General features: G+C 47.1%; 1 protein-coding gene across 1 annotated transcript in view; it reads right to left on the reverse strand.

The window, feature by feature from the left end:
• KCNH1 (potassium voltage-gated channel subfamily H member 1) overlaps window positions 1–24,587 on the reverse strand; it is a 368,462-nt gene that overhangs the window by 91,176 nt on the left and 252,699 nt on the right. Inside the window, exon 10 of the mRNA XM_032317554.1 lies at window positions 19,331–19,583. Coding sequence (XP_032173445.1) covers window positions 19,331–19,583 — 253 coding nt within the window. The remainder of the gene's footprint in view (window positions 1–19,330; window positions 19,584–24,587) is intronic.

Genomic DNA, 24,587 nt, shown 5'->3' on the forward strand with positions numbered 1-24,587 from the left:
CTACTTGTGATCTCTCTCTGTCGAATAAATAAATAAAATCTTAAAAAAAAAAAAAGAAACTTTAAAATACTATATAATACATGTCAAAGTTTAGCCAATGACATTGGGGTCATGTTACCTCCTGGACCTCCTATCCAAAGTGGGAACCCCCTGTTATTCTTTATCGCTCCCCCATTTTCCCAAAACACCAATCATAATCTATAATCACGTGATTTGTCTGTGTCTCTGTTGATTGTGGAACTCCCAACGTGAGAGTTCCCTCCACATCACACCATGTCTGGCACCAAATAGTTCTGCCAGTAAGTGCAGGCAAAAGAGAAGGAAGGAAGCAGGGCGGACTGTGGATCTCCATTCATGGGACAGACTGACAGACGAACAGTACGGAGAAGGTGTGGACTTTCCTTCGGGAGCTGAACATCAGGACAGTTCTCCTCTGTTTAGGATGATTCACATGGAAAAAGGCACTAGGGGTAGAGTTCATTCTCTTGCATACTCTGTCCACAGCCCTCGGGTTTAGGCTTGCATGGTGTCTCATTCCTCACCCTTCCCCTCTACCTGCTTCCATGTTCCTCACCGCGGCCAAAGGCCTTCCTGGGAGGGTAAAACTATGGGCCCCTCCACATGGCATCTCCAAGCCACTCCATATCTGGCATTCCTCAAGGGTGTATTTAAAAAGCCAACAGAGGGGCGCCTGGGTGGCTCAGTGGGTGAAAGCCTCTGCCTTCAGCTCAGGTCATGATCCCAGGGTTCTGGGATTGAGCCCCGCATCAGGCTCTCTGCTCAGCAGGGAGCCTGCTTCCTCCTCTCTCTCTCTCTGCCTGTCTCTCTGCCTCCTTGTGATCTCTGTCCATCAAATAAATAAATAAAATCTTAAAAAAAAAATAAAAAATAAAAAAATAAAAAGCCAACAGAGCACTAATTCCATGTAACCGTATTCTGGGTCCCACTTCCATCAGCCTCCTCTACATATCTGCTTTTCACATCGAGGGATATTCTCCCTACCTTTCCCCGAGTCCAGCATTTTAACATATGTCTAATGCAAAGCCTAATTCATTCCTGGCACAGCCTCTGGTTATAAATAGCTTGAAATGTTGTTTATCGTGCCTCTAAATTTTCAGCACAGATAAACACAAATTTGAATCCACGGGGAGCCGGAGAGGAGTATGCAGGGGGCAACAAACAATGCTATGAGGGTGGAAAGGAACCCTCGTCACCCTCTGGAGAGCGGCTGTCCCACGCACCCAGACCCGTCACACTCCCCAGCAGGGAGCCAGGTCCCCTTGACTCAGTATGATTAACAGGGTGGGCGTTTTCGTCATTTGGGCCAAGAAGAGATTAGACTTCCAAGCGCCTGGACGCTTGGTTGATCTTTTCTCAAACATCAAAGACTCCATTCTAAGGATACAAGGTACTCCACGCGCATAGTCTTCTCCAAGCACCTCCAAGTGTGAGCAAGAAATAGACTGTACCAGACACATTTCTCCAGAGTTTCCTCTGTGTTTATGAGGTGATGTACAGTTCTGATTTATGAAGACAGTTTTACTACTCAGTATCATGCATGGGGGAGCTTTTAGAGAACAATGTCTTTAAACCTGCACTAACTAAATTCACCTCCGAGGTGTTTTTCAATCATCTGCTCTCTGAGTTGGTCACTTGAGGGCTGGGGCCACTGGCTGGGAATGCTTCTCTCTGTGGGGTGCTACCAGCTTCCATGGGGAGGGGTTCATTCAGTGTGGGCTCCCTGGTACTGAGTTCTAACCAAGAAGGCTGGCCATTTGTTCATACACAGGAAGCATTCCGTAACTCCCTACACTTAACTCCAATGCCTTCCATGCCTTTCATTTTTACTTGATAATGTGGTAGATGGTGAAGAGGCATCAAGAGGCAAAGCCTAATCTCCTTCCCCTTGAATCTGGACTCTGCCTTAGTCCCTTCTCTAGCGTGTGGCAGGGATTTTGAGACCAGATCATAAAAAAACCTTGCAGCTTCTGCCTGGGTCTCTTGGAACACTTACTGTAGGATGCTCCCTCTTAGAATCCAGGTACCATGCTTTGAGAAGAACAAACCACACCAGAGGTCACATATCAGTGCTCTGGGGGACAGCCCAGCTGAGCTCCCACTGACCGCCAGCCTCTGCCTGTCATGTAAATGAGCCGTCTGGTCAGCCAGCCAGCCCAGGCAAGCCTTCACATGCCCACAGCCCCGGCCAACGCCGGCGTGCAGCCCCGCATGCAGAAAGCCCAAGTCAGAACCAACCAACTGAGCTAAAGACCCCATGAAATGGTGAGACACAGGCATCAATTTCTTACACCATTAAATTTAAGGGAGCTTTATTATGCAGAAATAGATCACCAGAACACACAGACTCATGGAACTCTGGACTGAGACACCCATGAGAAATTACTTAGTAGGTTAGCTAATACTTCACTAGAACATTGAAATGGATCCCAGCCCTGAGCTGGGCACTCCACTTCCTGCTCTGACAGAATGGGACAGAAAAGAGCGATGAGGGGCTCTAACAGGGGCGGACTCTCCTGAGAGTTTTGAGTATCGGTCAGTGAGAACATGAGGCACTGACAAATCTTAAAGCCTCCTATTGATGAAACGTAGTATGACAAAGCCAGAGCTACCGAACATAGATTACCATGACTAATCTTGCCTGATTCTCATTAAGATCCTAGCTGACTCTCGAACAGGCTTGAGCTGCGCGGGTCCACTTACATGTAGATTTTTTTGTAAATGAGTTTTCTCTTCCTTATGATTTTTTAAAACTCTTTATTATCTTTTTAAGATTTATTTATTTATTTATTTGACACAGAGAGAGAGAGAGGTCACAAGTAGGCAGAGAGGCAGGCAGAGGAGGAGGGGGAAGCAGGCTCCCTGCTCAGCATAGAGCCCGATGTGGGGCTCAATCCCAGGACCCTGAGATCACGACCTGAGCTGAAGGCAGAGGCTTAACTACTGAACCACCCAGGCACCCTATTATTATTATTTTTTTATTTGAGAGAGTCAGAGTGAGAGAGAGAGAGCACAAGTGGGGTGAGGGGCAGAGGGAGAAGCAGACTCCCTGCTGAGCAGGGAGCCCAAGGCCAGGCTCAATCCCAGGACTCTGGGTTTGTGACCTGAGCTGAAAGCAGATGCTTAACTGACTGAGCCACCCAGATGCCCCTCTTAACGATTTTTTTAATAACATCTTCTTTTCTCTAGCTAACTTTGTTGTAAGAATATAGTCTATATTACATATAACATACAAAACACATGTTAATTTACTGTTGATGTTATCAGTAAGGCTTCTTATAAACAATAGGCTATTAGTAGTTAAGTTTTGGGGGTTCAAAAGTTATATGTAGATATGCACGGGGGTCAGCATCGCTAACCCCACATTCTTCAAGGGTCAACTGTTCTGCATTTAAATAAAACCTAATGAATGAGCATTACACTTCTCAAACAAACTTGGGAGTAGTTTTTCCAATTAGAAAAGAACCCAGAAAGTAAAATAATAATTCCTCATGTATGTTTAACATATGATTTACCTGTAGAAATTCAAACTATTGCATAAAATAAAGGACAACCATATTATGTTTGTAACACATCATGAAATTAATAAAAGCATCTTTAGAAATGACAAGTCCACTGGAGAAAGTTTTCCAATCCAAGGCTTAAACACAAACAATAAATAGAGATTAGTTACTACTATATGAAGTATTTCACGGTAAGATAATCATGATTAATCTATAGGGTCCAGGAAATCAAAGTGTTTTTATAACTTGGATTTGATTTTCCACCCAAATGGAATACCCTATGATCTTTCTTCCTGTCAAGGCAGCATTTTTGGTATACATGATCTGTTAGTGAGATTTAAGAGTGTGGTGTCAGGGGGCCTGTTAGATTCTAAACAAACCTAAGCCTCTTCTCGGAAATGAGAAATATATTTATGACATGGAACTTGGGGAAACTGTCAAAGGGGAGGACACAGAGCTTTGAGCAGGCTGCTTGTAAGTTACGCACAGCTCTGGGAATAACGACGTCCCAGGTCAGGGTTACGAATCCGAGGCCAGGACAAGCCCTACACCCACATTCATCCCTTGTTCCCTAGCATGAAATGATCACTCACTGAAGAACAAAAGTTCCTCCAATGCACTTGGCAATCAAACTACTGGAGGCAATCAGCTTATTGATTTATTTATTACACTGAGGCGCTGGGTGCAGAATGTTAAAACCTAACGTTCCAAGTTTCTAAAATACGTTCTAGGTGGATGTTCTGAGCTGGGGAAAAGAAAAAAGAATGAAGAGGGGAAGTAAGGAAAGGCAGTCTAATTAAGACTTCAAGCAAACATCCCCGTGGTAATTAATCCTCCTCCCCCTGTCGCCCCCACGTCAATGCAGCTGTCTGTCCCACACCTCCACCGTGCAGTGGACATAAACAACCCCATGCGGTACAGCCGTGGGACTGAAGAACATTCATAAGGCAGAGGTGGGAGGTGGGACACAGAGCTGAGGTGGCGCAGGGAGAGGGAGGGCAGATCTCTGCAAGGAGCACAGGAGAAGAAGACCCTATAGAGAATTCAACTTAAGGATGGGCAGAGGCAGGAATGCCCACATGTGGGGGCTCGATGGGTCATGGGAAGGGGGAGCGGGGGGCTGGGAAGGGTGATCAGGGTGAATTCTAGAGGTGCTGGAACTGGGACCCCAGGAGGATCAAACAACCTACCCAAATGCTAAAAAGTCACAGGGAAGCAATTCTGCTCTGAAACTGACAATTGGAACCCTTAGAAAAGGCCCTCTTTATTCAAAGACGGGCTCTGAGTGAGTTTGCCAGGCCAGAGGGGTAAGAACAAAACTGCAATCTCCAGCTGCTTCTCCTCACTATTCCCTATTGTGTGCTCGTACAAGGAGCCCTCACGGGGGGGGGGCTGCAGTAGAAGTTATTATCTGCTTCTAAAGTCACCAACCATTTCTAGAACCAAAGAGAAACACCTCATTCAGTCAGTCGTGCAACTTTCTGCAGGCACTGTCCTAGGAGCTGAGGTATAGCAGGGGAAGGACAGACATGATATAGTGAGAGACAGAGACCCAGCAAACTATAACACCTCAGCGGTAAGTGCGTAATTCTAACATGACAGAACACCAGGCAGGAGGGGTGTCTGGCTCAAGTCAAGGGGTGAGGGAAGGCTTTCAGGGAGAAAGGATGTCCGAGCTGAGACCCGAGGGACGAGTTCCAATTAACCAGCAAAAAAATATACAGCACAGAGATGAGTCCAGGGAGAGGAAACAGCAGATACAAAGGCCCTGAGGCATGTCATAGGGCTCTGCAGAGGAGGAAAGGAAGTACCTACATTATCTCATGTTTGGACTGTAGTTCCTTCACTCACCTGAAGAGATGAGTGTTGCCAGTATATTTTGTAATCCTTTGAGGGAAGTACCCAGTCTCCTTACTCAGCTATAAACTCACCTAAGTGCCTTCCATACTCTACACAGTGAGCCGTTGACACCAACTTGTTCAGTCACTGCTTAAATCCATCTCACCTGGATTCGAGATGTTGTTAGGGCCACACTGGGGCTGCTGAGAGTGGTGCCAGGACACAGAGTGCAGGGCGGGGGGTCAGTACCCTCAGCCTACCATACCACCTCTATCCCTCCTCTGTGGGGCATCAGGAGGTCCTCTGCCCTCAAGCCATTTTAAGACCAGAGGGGCCTCGTCACTCACTTCATCAGGGTGGTAAAATGGGACCACAGAGACCCTGGCACCACTGAGAGAGGCTCAGGGGGTCGGCCATTCTGTCTTCTGGCCCTGGGAATAATTTTGCTTATGCAACAGAGAATAGGGGCTGGACAAATATTTCCAGGTAAGTTCTGAGTAGACGGAGTATAGTTCAGGAGGATGAGGATGAGAACAAGGGAGGTTCAGACCTCCTGGATTCATCACATAAGCCAGGCATGTCACATCTAGGTCCCCTCCTTGGTCCTCGGAGACGTGGCAAAGACACTAAGAGAACTTGCCAAGTCTCGCCCTCCCTCCCTGGTGCCGCCCCCGGCACGGCACATTTTCCAAGCACTTTATCGAACTCCCTCAACTCAAGCCTCAGGGCCAGACAGGTTGAACTCCCCTGCTGGGAGCCCGAGGGGGCCCCTGCCCCCTCTTTTGTTCACTCTGCCCTCTGGCCACACTGCAACTCCTACAGTCCCTTCAAGTCTGGCTCTCTGCTCCCCTCAGGGCCTTGCCAGCACCATCACGGACCTCCACCCTGCTCTTTGGTCTAGATAACTTCTGCTCTGGCTTCCAAACATGCTCCAACCTCCTCCCTGAGCCCTCGGCCAGAGCATCTTCCCATTACGTGTGTCCGCTGTCCTCTAGAAACACCCCCCATCCCCAGAAGCCCTAGATCCCAGCAGTGGCTCTGGTGCACGATGGACACTCAGCGGATACTAGATACAGAGATAAACCAGTGCACTGGGCCTCTTCCTAAACCCCTCCTAGTCTCAACTGACCCAGCTAAGAAATGTGGATGCTAACACCCACCTCATAGGGCCGTGGTGGGGCTTACATGAAATTAATATGAAGAAAGCCCTTAGCCCTGGGCTTGGAACACAGTAGGTGCTCAGTCAATCAGAGACACCGTGAAAGAAGAATTCTCCTAATGCCCTGTGAAGTGAATTCCACAGAGATCATCAGGCCCATTTTAAAGAGAGGAAAGTGAGCTCCAGAGAGGTTAAATGATTGCCCAATTCACCTTGGTCAGGCACCATGCTAGGTGATGGGAAAAAGGATAAATCAGAGTCAGGGTTGACCTTAAGGAGCTATGGCCCAGGAATCCTCATGTTCTCCAAAACCGGTTCTCTCCTCTTCTAGTCAAGGAGACGATGACTTGTAGCTGGGCACAAAGATGACCGGGATAAAGACCGCGTTGCGCCTAGCTGTGGCCCTTTGTCCAAGTTCTGGTTAAGGTGAGGGTTGCAGAAGGAATGTGCACAACTTCCGGAGTCCTGCTCTGCCCTTCTCCCCTCCTCCCTTCCTCCTGGCTGGAACAAGGATGTGAGTGCTCTTAGGCCAGGAGGCCAGTGTGACAACCTAGTTAGGATGAAGCCAGAGGCAAGAAGCAAGCAGGGCGCCCAACACCATGAAATGGACATACCAGCTCTAATACCTGGGCTGCGGCGTGAGAGAAAAACATGTGTCTGTCTTGTCTAAGCTTCTATTACTTTGGGTTTCTGGTGGAGCAGCTAAACCCGCATCCTAGCCAATTCCAGAGTCTACAGTCTGGTGGGGCAGTACAGTGGGTTCTGCTGTAGGCAAGGTCCATCCACACCTTTCTCCCCCTGCTGCGGGGAAAGGCGTGGGCTTCCATGCACCAGAAGGGCCCAGCACTCACGTCATGATGGAGCTCTGGAAGCACATTCAGAGCCAAAGATCCAAGGACTTCAGTGAAATACCTTGGTGATACTCAACCAGTTCTCAGACCAGCGACTGGAGGCCAGGGCAGGGGTAGGGTGGGCAGGATCTGCCAAGGGTGCACTGGGTACCAGGCCAGACTCCAGCCAAGGACACTGCCACACATACCCACCGTGTCCCTTACCCCAAAGATGATGAAGTCCAGGCTTTCCAGCTTAATTTGGAATCCTTAACCCTCCCACATGCATCTATGGCTGCTTCCCTCAGGTCACCTGAGACCACGGGAAAGAGTAGATAGGGAAATTTTGACACCTGGTAAATTTTGCCTTCTTTTATTTGTAATGAAGCTACAAAGTCCCTTCCTCCCCCTTTTTTTTTGCTCTTACTGAGAAAATAAATGCTGCTGGAAGTCTGTGACCTCTGCTTCACCTGCTACAGCTTAGAGCAGTGAGAGGCCCATCCAATGCAGACAGCGTGGAGACCTCCTCGATGCACTTTCCTGTCCAAGTTGTGAAAATATACCACTCGGAACAAAGCCTCGGCTTTAAGTGCCAGGTCTTATCTGAGTGTGCTGTGGTGTTAGGTACTGAGCCAACACATTTTATTGGATTTCTTTAGCCAACAAAGAAAGTGGGGCCTGGAGATGTTCAGGAGGCCTGGGTTCCAGGCAGAGGCACACATGTCACCCCACTTCGCAGAAAGGCATCTCCTTCTAGAGAGGCTTGGTCTTTAATTTAGCTTTTGTAGGAGAGCTCAGAGATGTTTAAGAAACACTTTTCTTCTTTCTTTTTTTTTTTTTTAATTGTCTTCTTTCGAAGTTAGTACAAAGGAGAACAATTGTTAGGCGCTTCAGCAAACTACCTCTAGACATGGGACACTGGCGAGGGTCTGCCACATCCCTGGTCAGTCAAACCCAGGAACTGTCATGTCACACACTGGCTCTGATGGGAACGGCCCCTGCCTCTCTCTCCTGGACAGCTATGAGACTGGGGGTTCCCAAAGATGGGGTTACATCTCACCATCTCTTGGCACCCAGTTCATTCCAGTTCAACAATTTGGCCCCACCTGTCATGGACCAGGCAGCGTTCCAGAGGTGACGGGGCACAGAACACGGAAAAGACGTGGTCTCTACATTCAAGAGGCTTACATGGTGAAAGACAAACCAAAGGTGTGTAACGGCAAAGTATAAAACAAAAACATAATAACAACATACATCAGAGGTTGTCTTGGGCAGGGCTACGGGGAATTCATAGTGAAAACTAAGAATGGAGTAGGGCTTCTACGGCTAGGCAAGAGACCTGAGACACATGGAAGAGATGGGTAATTTTTCTGAACAGCGAGAGGGGTACAGGGGCATGGTTGGAAATGAGGTTACTGGTCTGGGCTGTTCTCCTTTCTTTTACGACTCAATGTCTGGGTAATAGTACTTACAGCATCTCTACACTCTTAGGGTTAAGGGGTGATTTACCCCCATCTCCCAATGTTCGTCTTCTGTAAAGGCAATCCCAGTCGCACCACACTCTTGGCCTCTCAGTGGCCCTCATCTGTGTGAGGAGTTTGGAAGAAGAACCTGCACATGCGTAGTAGGCCAGCCCCTTGCTCTCTTCAGAATCTGCCTGCCTGCGGGAAGCATGTTCTTTCCATGCCTCCATGTCGTACGATCTGTGAGGCAGACCCTCACCGGGGTAGGCTAATTCCGGGGTTCCATATGGGGAAGACCTTTTGGATGCAGATACAAAGCATATTCTTCAATATTAGCTTAATCAGAAAAAAGAGGTGATATTTTGACTGGTATCTCTCTTACTTATTTCTCTCTTGGTTCAGAACTCTGAAAGATCTTTGCAATTTATCAAGCACCCTGGAACTAATGGCCACCTTCCCCCATTTCTCAAGTTACTCTAATCTTGCTTCTATCCCCCAGCCCCTGCTAACACTACTCTCACCACAGTCAATCATAGCTCTGTTCCTAATCAATCTAAAAGGTATATTTTAGTCCTCAACTTATTCTAGCTCTCTGATTCTAATATATACTTAAGTTGTCGAGCATTTTTTTATCTCTGAAATCAGAATGTGTCTTACAGTCAACCATATATCACCATTTAACTGGCAGCATCACGTCTCAGTGCGCCATAAAATACTGGCGTGTTCCTTCCCTCATTCCCTGTCTTCTGTGATAGCCCACTCCCCCCTGCTGGCAGTCCATCACTGGCTTCTCCACCTGTCCCCTATAAAGGCATTCCTCAGGGCTCTGCTCTAGACCTTACTGCCTCTTGCCCTTCCTTCTCTCTGGGTTTTTCTCAGCCTCTCACCTGGCTTCAGCTGCCACCTGGTTCCTGATGGTCTCCATGTTTATGCCTCTAGCCTAGGTCTCTCTTCTGAGTCTAGAACCTCACACTGGACACTCACTTAGCTCAAACCCACAAATCCCAGACTGGAACTGGTCCCACCCCCAGGTCAGCCTGCCCACCCACCAGAGTTCCCTGTCCTGGTGAAAGTTGTCCAAGTTATTCCTGATCCCTCCCCTTTGCTCATCTCCATATCCAACAAAAGACCAAGCTATGATCATTGTATCCTTCAAGGATCTCATAAACTTGTCTACTCTTCTCTATTTCCACTGATATCAAATCAATTCAAGCCACACTCATCTCTCAACATCCTCCTCTCTGGTCTTCTTGCCTGCTATCCATCCTCTTTACAGCATCCAAGATGACCTCTCTAAACACAAATATCACTCTTCTGCTTTAGAGTCTTTTAAAATACTCGGGGCACCTGAGTGGCTGTTGGTTAAGTGACTCTTGATTTATGCTCAGGTCATAATCTCAGGGTCGTGAGATAAAGCTCTGAGTCGGGCTCTGCACTCAGTGGGGAATCTGTTTGAGATTTTCTTTCTTTCTCTCTCTCCTTCTCTCTCTGTCCTCACCCCCCCCATGCCTAGCCATGCTCTCTCTCTCCCTCAAGTAAATATATAAATCTTTAAAAAAAAAAAAAAAGGCTTTGAAAATGCTGTCCCCTCTGCTTAGAATACTTTCTCTTTAATCCCCCATTCCAAACCCCACTACCACTGCTGCTTCCAGTGGAGTTCAGTTCATCATGCAATTCTCAGCTCAGGTACCACCTCTGACAGGAAGCCTTCCTTGATTTCTCTTGGCCAGGATGGATTAGATGTCTGTCTTATAAGCTTCCTTAGCACCTTGTTCTTACTCCTATTGCCCTTGGCATACTATGTTATAAAACTGTGTGTTTGTTTATCTGTCTCCGGGATGAGGCTATTAACTCTATCCCAGGTGTGTCTGTTTGATTTGCCGATGTATCTTCAATCCCCAGACTATACCTCGCATGTTTATGGAGTGAATAAATCAATATATCAAGGAAAAGATGGGTCTGAGTAGAACACTGTAAGGTGAGCCTTACAGCCTTAGAATGTCTCAGGATGGCACCTTTGAGGAGAGGATTGGGCCCCAGCCCCAGTGCAGAGAACCCGGGTGTCCTCAGGTAGCTACCTTGTCAGCTTGGCCCAAGAAGGAATTTGCTGACCTGTTCAGAAACGGTCCCATAATTCACTCCTGTCTAGCTAATGATAAGCTGAAAATTTATAGATGAATTTAAAAAGAAGATGTAAAGATAAGAAATCACCCTATCATACAAGCGCTCTCCTTTAAGGAATAAAAATTTCAGCCAAAGGTGGGTCACCAGGCTTCCTTGTGGAGACTACACTGAGCAGGAGCAAACAGCACTGGCCTCTCTCTGTGAACGTGCACTCACTCGGTAATGGTTGCATTACAGCAATGGCTTGGAAACATCATGACGCTCTTCTATTCTTTGCGACTGCAATTAGGTAAAATTAAATTAGCCCAATGTGTCTCTGCTAAGTAAACAGATCACAAATCTCTCACTGAAGGCAGGTGATAATTTCCAAGATCACTGCAGATAAGAATTGCAAATTGAGTTGATTTTTTTCCCTTCCTGTTTATAAAAGACTCTGTGTGTGCTGCAGAAAATGACTGAAATATAGTGAGAAACGAAAAAATATTGGCTCTACAGGCCGCCACCTAGAAAACTCTGAACATTTTGGTACACTTCCCATCTTTCTTCTTGCAAGTCACCTTTTATGCAGTTGGGGTTATAGCACATACAGCTACAGACTCTGCTTCTCCCCCCCACCCCACTTAACATTATATTTACAACATTTCACATGCCGATAACACTTTTTAATATCATTATCATAACAGCTGCCTCAATTTACCATAGTTTTTTAACCATTCCCCTCTGTCTGGGCACTAAAGTTGTAAGAATTTCCTTTAAAAAGTTCTACTGACTCTGCTAACTTCCGGTGTCTTCAGAGACTACAAACCAATTTTTTTTAATTGCTTACATAAAAACAGAATTAAAGAAGTAGAACCTGGTCCCCACCTCTACCCTGCCTCAGTCAAGTACCCTGTGCATTACCAGGCACAACCGTTATGCATTTTGGAAGTTCTAGATTATTCCTAGGCTAGCTTCTCCCTGGGAGTGTGGATTTAAAGTAATTGCTTCGGTTGATGGAACAGCTGTATGAAGATTAATGCTTGGTTGGAGCATTGAGATGCTTAAACACAGCCCCCTCCCCTTGGGTTGAGCGTGAGCAAGTGACATTGTTATATGGTGCCCTGCGGCCATATTCTACCAGCAGCTACGCCAGGTCCCCAGGGCAGTGGGGGGCAGGGGCAGTCCAGAAGATGGTAGCACAGGAAGTGGGGGACCTCTCCCTCAGCCCCTACAGCTCACAGGCATCTTGGGAAGCAGCTCTGTGAAGGATTTAGTTCCTCCATCTCCAAAATAATGAGGGTTTTACATAAAGTTGTTGATCTTTTCAAAATTCTGGGTAGATAGCCACTCTGTCCTCACCACCTAGCCATCTCCCTTTTCTAGAAGCATTTCAGGGAGGGGTTGGGTACTACCCACTAAGTAATGTCTTTTTTTTTTTTTTTTACTGGACTGGTAAATAACAAAAGAAATGCAGTTGAGACTGCTTTCTGAAAAAAAAGTTATTCTTTCAAATGATAACCTAAGAACCAAAAGAATATATGAAACAATGCTGACTTTCTCAAGTTCCATTTTAAATTAAAAAAAAAAATCCCTCATTTTGAAAAGAGCATATGCTCTTTTAAAGAAGACTTGAAAGATAAATATATATATATCACAAAGGGAAACAAAAATAACCTATAGCCTCACAGACTAAAAACATCAACTATGACATGTGGGTAGAGGTGTTTGTGGGTTTTTATCTACAGATGTGTTCTTCCCCATAACCGAGATCATACTGCATTTAAAAATTATATTTTCTTACTTATCATAAGAGTTTCTAATCCCATTTAAAATTCCTCATGAGCATTCTGAATGGGTAGACTCCCATTTCTTTTTCTTTTTAAAGATTTTTATTTATTTATTTGACAGAGAGAGACACAGTGAGAGAGAAAACACACACAGAGGTGATGGGAGAGGAAGAAGCAGGCTTCCCACTGAGCTGGGAGCCCGATGCAGAGCTGAATTCCAGGACTCTGGGATCATGACCCGAGCCAAAGGCAGACGCTTAACTAGTATCTTCAGACACCCTAGACTCCCTTTTTTAAAAAAATGCTCTGAAATACTTGGTCACTTCGTAAAATGAATGTGATACCTATATTCTCTCTGCACCAGTCTTGTTTGTTGGTTTGTTTTTCCTATTTCCTAGTCCTTCCTCTGAATCCTAAATCTCTGTCTTGAGCCCTAGCTTCTTTCCCCGGTTCCAGACCCACTTTTCTGAGCTTTCCACTTGGATACCCCACTGGTCTTTAAATGCAACAAGTCAAAGCCAAGCTCATCACCTTCCTCTCTCACTGTGTCTTCCTCCTGACTCAGCGTTGTCTGTTCCAGTGCCTCCATCTCCCCACTCACTGGGATGTCAGAATCACCTCCCTCAACAACTCCCTCTGGCTCCTCTCCACATCCTATTCCGTACAGTCGTTCAGACTCCCCTTCCAGAATGTCTCTTCAACACATCCCTCCCATCAAAGGTTGCCAAAATTAGCAAAAAAAAAAAAAAGACACCCTGTTTAGATAAATGTATACTTTTTTATTTTTAGCGTAAGTATATCCCATTCCATCTTTGGGAAATACTTCAGTCAAAAATTCCCTATTAATATGAGATCCAAGTTTAACTGGCTGTGCTATATCTGACCTGGCAACCCTATTTCTATCTCCATTTCTACTGCCCGTACCTTACCACCTCTCATCTCTACTACATGCCAGAGTCACTGACTGCCCTCCCTCCCTGCTCTGTGTCTAGTTCATTAATTTTTACAAAGCACAGCTCTAATGGTGTCACTTTACCCATCATCTTCAGTGATTCCCCACAGCCTAGTTCCTCATGCTGACATTTAGAAATGTCCACAGATGAGCTCGGAGCTACCTCTCTGGCCCCAGGCTCCACTGTTACCCCTTGGGGCTCTCAACTCTAACTCAAGTACTGGTCCTGGGCTTACACAACACACTCTCCCTTGCCAGGCCTCAGCTCACACTATTCTTTCCATCTAGAATGCCCTACCTCAGATGTCCAAATCCTAACTCCACCTTCACAGAGCCACCATCCTAGGCTAGGTCCTCCTCCTCTGGAATACAAATCTAACTAAGCAAAGATGAAAGGGTCTTCCAAATTAGGAACCACGAGAAGGGGGTGTTCGTTAAAAAAAAAAAAAAAAAAAAGATTTCACCTGTAAATGAGCATTTACAACTTTACATGTACATGTGAGAAGAATCTACATGTAAGTCCTAGTTCGATAGTGACAGGACGGCAGATCATACGTTAATTCAGAGTGTGTGATGAGCCACGACCTGCCTATCAGTCTTCCCCAAGACTGCTTCCCTTCACTGGGCAGACTCTGGCTCATCCGTAAGTTGAGAAGAGTTTCCACTAGTTGAGAGCCACACTTAGATCTGTTCCATAATGACGCAGCGAATTCAGTAGAATAAAGCTTCCGTCTTTGCTCCGGCCTCCGGCTTGTCCACGAGCTGCCAGAAGCTATTCCCTTCCCTCACCGACCCCAGCCAGAAGCTTCTCCCTCCCCTAATATCTCTGGGCTGCAGCTCGTCCCCACATCTCCCTTCACCACCATACAGAGGCTCTCACCGTGGCTCATCTGAATCTTCCAGCTAGCCTCCACGCCTGTGCGTTTGTGGGACCCACATCTTCGTGTCGTTCGTGTTGGAAATGTTCTCTGAACTCCTCATCCCCACAAGAGAAAGTCCAGACCCCCTATTCTGGCACTAGCAGCCCTTCACTGCTCAGTCTCTCTTTGCCTTTCAGCTCAATTCCATTCCATTCTGCAAAGAGCCCCTGGTGCCTTCCATATGCTGGGCTAAGCTAGAGATAGGAAATCAAAGGATCTCAGCTCACAAGGAGGGACAGAGGAGCAAACATGCAATTGGCACAGTGTAATGGGGTGAGGAGAAGTGCAGGAGACCCTGAGATTTCATCGGTTAGTGGGGGCATTTCTGCAGGGAGTTTGTGCAGAGCCTGGGTTATGGGCAAGTCTCCAGCTCCGGGCCCATGGCTCTTTCCACTCCTCAGTGCAGTCTGGCCAGAAAGATTCTACCTCGCCCAAGGAAATGGAAACAACAACAACAAAAACAACAACAACAAAACAGAAAGAAAGGACACAAGATGATCCAGGGTTTAAATACAAATTAAGTATTAAAATATAAAACCCACAGAAGTTACTATAGGGACACTAAATCACAGGAAAACAAGATCATCTCAACCCTGCATATCTGAGATGGAAATGTAGGGAGACAGACCACACTCAAGCAGACAGAGCCCGGAAGAAATTCCACGACTCCTCTACTTTGGTCAAGTGTCACAGAACCAAGATAATGACTTACTTGCAGGTGCGTGGGCATCTCCACCACTTGGGGAGGGGTAAAATGGGTACCTATGCCTTTTTATCCTGACAGCTATGACAAACTGGGAGAAAATGCCTTTACAAATATAATGAATAAAATGAACATGCTAAAGGCTTGAATTTACTTCAAAGAACTGCCAGACTGAATTTGAGAAGACATGTGTGATTTCTAAGAGAATTCCAAAAGGAGATTGAGAAAATGTCCTCTCAGTTGTAAGGCAGAGAACATCAGAGGAAAAGGAGATCAGAAGAGATGATGCAGGCGTAGTCTCTGCCCTCAGGGGACAGCAAGGCTTTCAGTGCAAAAGTACTGTTGACGTTGGTGGAACCCCGTTTTTAAACGGCAGGCTTTGCGTCAGTCAAGAAAGCAATTTAGTGAGTCATGACGTCAATTTCTTTTTAAATGAAAGAGAATGGAATCTAATAGAAAGCACCAGGTCGCATCGCCTGCGGCAAGAATAAGCACTTGAGTTTGGCCTATGACTGTGTGCGCACATGTGTTTATTCATTCATGAGACAACACACCATTTCCTAGGTGAGTTGAGCTGAGAAAGTTTGACAAACACTCTCCTAGAAAACTTTTTTAGAAAGGGTTCTATTTTTAACATTTATTGAACACAGTTACGACTACATATGCTTTTCCTTATTCTTGTGCTAAAGTTAAGCAGACTATTAGAACTGGGAGGAAAAAACAAATTAGCAGAATGTAAATAAGCGATCTGATAACAAGACAGTAGAGACAACTGAATGTGACAGATGAGCTCTGGGCTTTATTCTAAAGCCTCTGGCTTTGTGATAACTAAGGATTCCCTGGCTATTTATTTTTTCCTTGTTGGAGCACTAGATATAGTATCGTACCTGCTCAAAAATTACTTCTCAGATGACCCTCTAGAACAGGTAACACTTTTTCGTAACACCAGTCTCCTGTGCTTGTAGAAGCTCTTGGAAGGGGAGCTAATCTCTTGTCCACTGATACTCCCAATTCTATGACACTCACCTCAAAAGTAGTAGATGTTCAATAAATTTTGGTTGTATTGAACTGAAATGTATCAAAAGGAAATAGAGATCTAGTTTTAGCAACCACTTGTCACCTGAACTCCCTTTGCATGAACAACTGATTTCAGTAAATTGAGCAAAAGATAGTCTATTTAGGAAGAAGCAACAACAATAGAACTCCAGGGAGCAAACAGCTGGGAACCTTACGCATTTTGGCCCAGAGTTCAAGTTTGGTCAAAGGACTTGTCTCATGTCTTTTTATAGAATAAGAACCTCTTGAAATGTTACAGGCTCCTTAGGATCTCAAGTTTGTACCTACTTTTTGGAGCTAATCTGGCTCCAGGGACACAGCAAAGATGCTTTTTCTAGTCGGGACAGCTTGAGGGCAACAACTGCCCCAAATGTGAAGCTGCTGAGTGATTGATTCCAGAATTCCTGTTCGCATTGCTAACCAGAGCAGGCTGGGTGGGCAGGGAGCCAGAGACAGAGGGCTGGATTCGGAGAAGCAGTCGAGTGACCAAGTAAATCAACAGTGGATCAAGCCCTGGTGGGCTTCCCCACGAGAAGAGAGAGGAGACCCCACTGGGAAGCAATCACTTGCCTTTGTCAAGCCTTCTGTACCTATGAACTCTCTCCAGGCTTCACTGCCCAATCCTAACTCCTAACACACAACTGTGTGAGGTGGGTCACTAAGGAGGCCCTGCGGATGCGTATGGGAGAGGGATGGTGCTGGTCACAGGTGTAGATGCCTTGGAAAGGCATTTGGTGAGTTACCAATAAGGGGGATGGGCCAGGATGCCTGGGTGGCTCAGTCCTGAGCTGGCTTTCATCTCAGGTCATGATCCCGGGGTCCTGGGATGGAGTGCCCCATCAGGCTCCTTGCACATCGGGGAGCCTGCTTCTCCCTCTACCTGCTGTTTCCCCTGCTTGTGTGTTCTCTCTCTGATGAGCAAATAAATAAAATCTTAAAAAAAAAAAAGGGCAGAAATGAATGAAGGATGCCTTTAACCAGAGGATCAATTCAAATTCAATTCCAATTCCAACTCAAAGAAGAGCTCACTAATCACTAGTTACTTCTTCTTAGCCAGGTGAATATCTCAATGGTGATTACCAATGGAAAGTCCTCTTTATCAAGGACACCGATGAGGATTAAAGGAAGGGATGAAGGGCGTCTCCGCCTCTCAGCCACTAAAGCAGTAGCTGTCCCCTTCATGTGGGCTAGTCCTACACACAGTCAAATCTCAGTTCTCTGTGGATGAGGACAGCAAGGAACAGAATAACCCTGTCTACAGATTTCAGTGGAGAGCAGGAATCCACATCCTTATTTTAGCAAAGAATAGTTTCACCCTCCACCCCGCACCCAGTCTCTACCCCAGGCTCCCTCTGACCATCTGCCAGCTCATGCTGAAGGAATATAAATCATCCTTGGGTTAACCTGAGCAGAATGTAATCAAGAGGGAAAGATGGCTTGGGGCCAGGGAAGCAACAGGAAGGCTGCATATCGTGCACTCCAAAGTCAAGCAGGAACAAAGTTTGGAAAGTATATATATATATACATATGTATATATACATACACACATACACACACACACACACAATGTATGCTTAGCTACGTAATTTGAATCTCATTTCTAACTTTCACAAAATGTAACCTCTCCCTCCCTCAGTTTCTTAAGAAATCATATATATGATTATATATGGGTAAAATATGTCCACAATGTCTAGCAGTATCTGGAAATATAATGGGCCAGCAAGCTATGTAATCTATCCTTAGGACTGTGGTATTGCGCAATGGATCAGAGTGGAGATTTTCCAGGATGCTGGCTCCATGGAGCTCATCCTAACCTCTCTGAGCTTCCACTGTCTCATCTGCAAAATGGGGATAATAAAATCACTTCATAGGGTTACTGCAAGGGTTAAATGAGCATATGTACGTAAAATGCCTGGCACCGACTAGATGAGCATAAATGTTGGCTAGTACTTGATGGCTGATCCCTTCGGAGAGCTAGAAATGGCCCCAGTGAAGAGCTGTTCTGTAGCTTCCTCAGACAATCAGATGAATCTCTCAAAGGCTGCAGATGCTCAAAAGGCCAAAGCACCAACATGTCCCCTGCATCCCCTGCTCCATCCTCCACATCCCCCATAGCCGGCTTCCTTGTTATCCAAGTGAGAAATCCTGTAGTCCTCAACCACTCCCCCCCCCCCCCCCCGCCCCAGCAAATCCTCCGTTGACTCAACTTCTTAAATGAGTCAACTCCATTTGGTTCTCTCCCTCTGCCCACCACAGTGTCAGTCTGGGGCACCATCCACCTGGATATGCTGGATAGCATGTCTCCAACCTCTTCTCCTTGCCCTAGCCACCCGCCCTGCAGTCACTCCCGAAGCAGCAACTACAGTTCTCTTTCTAAAGTCCAAATCTGACTTACCCTCTCTCCTGCTTTTAACCTCCCACGTGCACCGTAGTCAAGTCCAAGTCCCTCAGCGTGGCTCCCAGAGCCTGCCATGATCTGCCTAGGACGTAGCTCCCACCCATGGCCCTTCTTGCTTTGTTGCTCCAGCCGTGCCAGAGGGACACACTGCAGTTCTACAAATACATCCTGCTCTCTCTGCGGGATTTTGCACGTGCCTTCCCCTGCTGAGGACACCCCCGTGCCCTTCACTTCTCCAGTCTGTAGGTTTTAGCTTACATATCGTTTCTTCCAGGAAGCCTTCCAGATACTTGAATACTGAGTTAGATCCTTCCTCCGCAGTGTACAAGTGTCTGCTTATTTGCTCCTCTCCCCCAGTAGCCTGGGAGCCCCTAGAGGACAAAACCCATTTTTGTCATTGAAATACCCCAAGTGCCTAAGATGGCAACTGGCACAAGGCAGGCACTCAAATATCTGTGTGTCGAATAGAGGCGAGCAGTTGGCCTTGCCCCGAGGTGCCCACTCTCCCTGGCTGAAGGCCACAGTGACACTGAGCTGCCCAGTAACTTGGCCAACCCTGGTCCCCAGAGGTGTATGTCCAACAAAATGAACACACCTACCTAGGATAGCCACCACCTCGTCATCCTGGATCACCTCCAGGGAGCCGGAGACCACAAAGCAGAGGCTGTCAACACTCTCTCCTGCGTGGTAGATAAGGTCCCCTGGGGCGCAGTGCACTGTCTGGAACTCCATGGCCAGTGCCCGCAAGCAGCCGTCACTGGCCAGCCGGAAAGCTGGGTGTTCCTTGAACACCTTGCGGTTCAGGTGCACACAGATGTCAGCTCTCATGTCCTTGGGGCAGATCTGCAGAACCTGGGCAGGCACAGGGAGAAAAAGTGTCAGGGTCCTCACTGTGTTCTCCAGCCTGTGGTCCCTCATGACCCCGTGAGCAGAAGCCACCCCCACTGGGCTAGACTGCATTCTTCAAGGCAGAGGTAGACAGCACAGCTACAGTACCTGTCCCCATGGCGCTTACACTCTCATGAGAAAGATAAACAGCAAGCATAGAAATCCATGCTAAATGCTCAGAAGAAGGATCAGAGAGTTGGGGCTGGGAGTACAGGGAGCTCTTTAGATTAATAGCTGGTGAAGGCTTGTCTGAGGAGGTGACATGTAAGCGGACACCTGCAAAAGGTGTCAAAAGACACAAGGTCAAGATGGTGAGGGGACCTGAGCAACAGCCAGCAAGAAAGAGGGGCTCAGGGTAGGGGATGAAGCTTTAGGAGAATGCCCAATACACACGCACCTAAAGACCTGACATTATGAAAAGCCTCTGACTTTATTCTGAGTGTGATGGGGACCCTGAAGGAGTGTGAGGAGGGAGTGACAAGACCAAGCTGTATTTTAAGAAGATCACCATAGCTAGAGAGTGGAGTTCGGGGGCCCGGACTTTGGGGTGGCAAGGATGGAGCCAAGGATTTGAGTTAAGTCATTCCTGCAGGAGGCCTGTGAGAAGTGAGGTTGCCCAAACTGGGATGCTGGCAGGGAAGCCAGGGAGGAGTGGTCAGATTCAGGGCGTATTTTGAAGGTTGGGCTCAGACTGCTGATGGTCTGAGTATGTGTGTGGCTTAAAGAGAGATAAAGTAATATTTCGTGAGCACTTACTCTGTGCCAGGCTTTGCTAAGTGCTTTAAAGCTACTCATTCATTTCATATTTATTTTTGAGACTTTATGATATACCAGGAATCATTCTCAGCTCTGAAGATGTAGCTGTGAACAGCACAGACAAAACCCTTGCCTTTTTGTAACTTACCATCTCGTGGGAAGAGACAAATCCTAAGCAAAATGAGTGAAATTAAGCAATGATTTTACATGATTGTTATGTGCATTTAATAGCTAACTTAATCCTCACATAACCCTCTGATGTAAGTGTTAGTATGGTACCATCTTAGAGAAGGAAACTGAGGCACAGGGAAGATAAATAACTTCCCCAAAATTGCACAGCCAGAAAATGGCAGAACTGGGCTCCCAAATGAGGTAGTCTGAGTGCAGAGCCTAGTTTAGATACTAACCATTTCCTACGTTACATGGCTACCCTAAACAAAGGCACTAGCAATTCCACTCTTAGTATCTAGAAACTCAGGGCAAAGTGAGAACTCTAAGAGGTCATGTGGGTCTTTCGAGAAAGGAAAATTTCTCAGTCTTTTCTAGGGGGAGAAATAGTTCCCTGAACTAAATTTTTATAAGAAACTACTGCATGGCCCCTCCCATAGCAAGCATTAAGTAACACAGTAGGATGCCTTCAAGTGCGCTTTTCCAGAGAAATTAGGTGTGTCCTTTAAATAACCCTTTCTTCCATTCTAGTCTAGTGAGCAAAGCTGGGGGCATAAAATCAAACAAGTTCAATGAAGACACTTAGGATGCTGGTTACCCCCACACTCCTGCTTCTGTGCCTTCACACAGGGCATTTGCCTCTGCGCCTGGAGCTCCCCTTGGAATCTGTAAGTTTCTCTGCCTCCTTCAAAAGTCTGTGCAGGTCTCACCTTGCCCATGACTGTGCTGCTCCTACCCTACCTTCTCAGGAGCCCTTGCACTCTGCCTGGAGGTGAAACGGTGGACAGAGAGGTCCAACAGTCCAAATCCCAGCTCCTTCCCCTCCAAGTGGCCTAACTGCTCTACACTTGACTTTCTCCTATAAAGTGCACACTGCTCACATTGGCTCAGGAGGATTAACTGAAAGGACAAGTACCAGCATGGTTCCCCCGGGAAAGTGTAGGACCCAGGAAGGGGCTCCATACACACTGGTCCCCATGCTCCATGTACCTCTTCCTGCTTGTTCTGGGGTTGTGGGATGCTGAGGAAGTGAGCAGGATCTCTGCGAGACAAGAAGGAACCCTGACAGAGCAGAGGGACAGGAAAATTCAGACTGCCAAGGCAGGGCTGGGGCTGAGGGCTTGCTAAGCTTTTCCCTCCTTCCAGCTCATTGAAAAACAAGACTCCTCCTCCAGGGGCACCTGGGTGGCTCAGTGGGTTAAAGCCTCTGCCTTTGGCTCAGGTCATGATCCCAGGATCCTGGGATGCGAGGTCATGATCCCAAGGTCCTGGCATCGAGCCCCGCATTGGTCTCTCTGCTCAGCGGGGAGCCTGCTTCCTCCTCTCTCTCAGCCTGCCTCTCAGTCTACTTGTGATCTCTGTCTGTCAAATAAATAAATAAAATCTTTAAAAAAAACAACAATACAAGACTCCTATAGACATGCAGATTTGATTTGGTTTCTCTTCTCCCCAAGCAGAACACCAGGGGGAGAACTCTCACATGTCCTGTCAAAACTGTGCCCAGCAGTTCAAAACCGACATTTGCTCTCCAGGTAAATTCACCTTTCAGTATTTGGTTTCCCCTGGGCTGGGCTTTGCTGGCAGAGGCTGCTAACGAATGAGGCCTTGGCACAGAAACAGTGTTTTATTCATGGGCCCTATTCCTGGATCCACTGGAAGGCACTTGTGAGGAGGCGAGGGAAGCTGGGGGTCGAGCATTGCGGACTGCCATGCCATCAGGCATCTCCATCATTCTCCTGTTGGCTCCACACTGGGCGGGTTAGGGGGTCCTGAACCCTTCTCTCTGAGCTGAATGCTTCTCAGCTGCAGACCCCTTCCTGGGCACCTTCCCTTCTGTTTGGTCCTTAAGAGAAACCATCCGTCTTGGTTCTTTGAGGACCTCAAAGGCCACAGGGAAATGTCACCATGGAGGCTCATGGAACCACCCCAGGCCGGACAGGACAGACACATGGTTGAGAGAATAGACTTTAAGATCAGGCAGACCCGGATTCAATTCCTGGCTTTAAGGTTACTGATCCTGTGAACCTGAAGCCGTACTTAGCTTCTTTTCCCAAGTCTTCTGTTTTGAACCTGAGTACAGAATTCTGAGGATTCCCTGAGCTGGTGTGTGGTAAGTGCTGGTGCAGTGCCTTCCACACACACGGGCTCAGTGCATGTGAGCTTTAATTTCTGAGGTCCTTAGCACAGAGGAGCAGTGAGTCAGGCTGAGGGAGGTCCAGAATGCCATAGATAAAGGGGCCTTAAGGGCTGGCGTTAGCACTAAAAGGCATTTAGTGTCCATGTGTTATAGACATGGAAACTGAGGCTCAGAGAACAGGTGACATGCTCATGGTCATTGGCTAATTGCTGGTCAAACGAGAGGAGCCCAGCACCCCCCATCCTCCCCACCATACCCCTAGGCTCCCGTAGTCTTCCCTGACCCCTCTGACCCAGAACCAGGGAAAGCCAGGGGACCACGGGACTGGACCCCTCTGCAGAAGCTGCCTGCCCTAAGCCCCTGCTGGGAAGAGCAGCCGCCCAGGCCGGCTGGGCCCTGCAGTGAGCTGTCACAGTACTCCCTCTTCCGCCTAGGCCAGGACCTGGGGCAAATCCCAAAGCCTCTCAGGAAAGTGAGTCAGTGGAGAGGGGCAGGGCAGGCAAACGCTGACGGTGCTGTCTCCCACGGGCAGCCACCCAGCCCAGCCCTGCCATGGGATGGGGAAGGGTTTCTTTCCAGACAACCAGATTTACAAAGCCCTCCTGGTCCCTGGGAAATGGAGCCCCAGGGCCGACAGATCAAAGTTCCTTTCTGCTCCATCAGCTGCCAGGCACCCACAGAACATACATGCCTTGCTGAATGAAGCAAAAACACCAGACTCAGTAAGGGCAGGTGGTTGGCAAAGCCAGGGACTCAGACCCACCCGACTGACGCCCTGCCTGGGTCAGAAATGAGGGCAACTCCATCCGGACTCATCTGCTCATCCTTCTTCCCTCCAGTACGTGTTTTAATTTAAAAAAATAAATTAAAATAAATTAAAAAGTAACAGTAGGAAAAGCACAAGCTTCCAAGTCAAACAAAACCAGATTCAAATCCTGACTTTGCCACTCTTAATTCTATGACCAGAGGCAGTTAACAAAACTAACCAGGCCTCTGGGTCCTTGTCTCTGGGGTCAAAGTAACAGCAGCTCCCTCCCAGGGCTGCCATAGAGCGTCACTGAAGCATGAGCGCGGGGCCTGCATGCAGAGAGCGCGGTAAATACTTGTTTTTAACGAGCGTTCAAGGCAAGGTAGCCAGTGCTACTACGGTGGTGAGCTTATTATGTTACCGTTGTGGTCATGGCTGATCTTCAACAAACCTGAATTATTCTTCTTTTTACGTGGGAACCAATTAAACTGAGTTCAGGTTATCCTTTTTTTTTTTTTTTTTTTTAAGGATTTTTATTTATTTATTTGACAGAGATCACAGGTAGACAGAGAGGTAGGCAGAGAGAGGGGAGGAAGCAGGCTCCCTGCCGAGCAGAGAGCCCGATGTGGGACTGGATCCCAGGACCCCAAGATCATGACCTGAGCCGAAGGCAGAGGTTTTAATCCACTGAGCCACCCAGGTGCCCCTCAGGTTTTCCTTTTAAACTTCCACTCTCAGCTAACCCTTCTGAGGGAGGAAGAGGAGCAAGCATAGCTGCTCCAAAGTCAGCGGCATTTGGCTTTGAATGTGTTAGGTTTCTGCAACAGTGTTATCTTTCTGTTTTTCTTACTCTGACAGTGAAAGGAATCAGAATTCCCCAAGTACCTAGAGACTGGCAGTAAAAGGAGAAGTGGGGGTGGAAAACACTGAGAAGCAGAGAAAAACGGACCCAGGATGACATGTTGCTCTTGGAAAATGAACACAGAAGGTAGGTGCGAAGTGAACAGAAAGTCCACTGCATCTTTTCTCTGTTCTTCCCAGCCACCAAAGTTCCTCCACTTTATTGAAATGCATCTAGAATAACGCAACTCTTACAGAACAATAGGGATTTATGGCTGTTTCCATTTCACAGATAGGAAAACTGATACCTTAGCCTGAG

Source organism: Mustela erminea, chromosome 17 (genome assembly GCF_009829155.1).
Source record: "Mustela erminea isolate mMusErm1 chromosome 17, mMusErm1.Pri, whole genome shotgun sequence".
Lineage (NCBI taxonomy): Eukaryota > Metazoa > Chordata > Mammalia > Carnivora > Mustelidae > Mustela > Mustela erminea.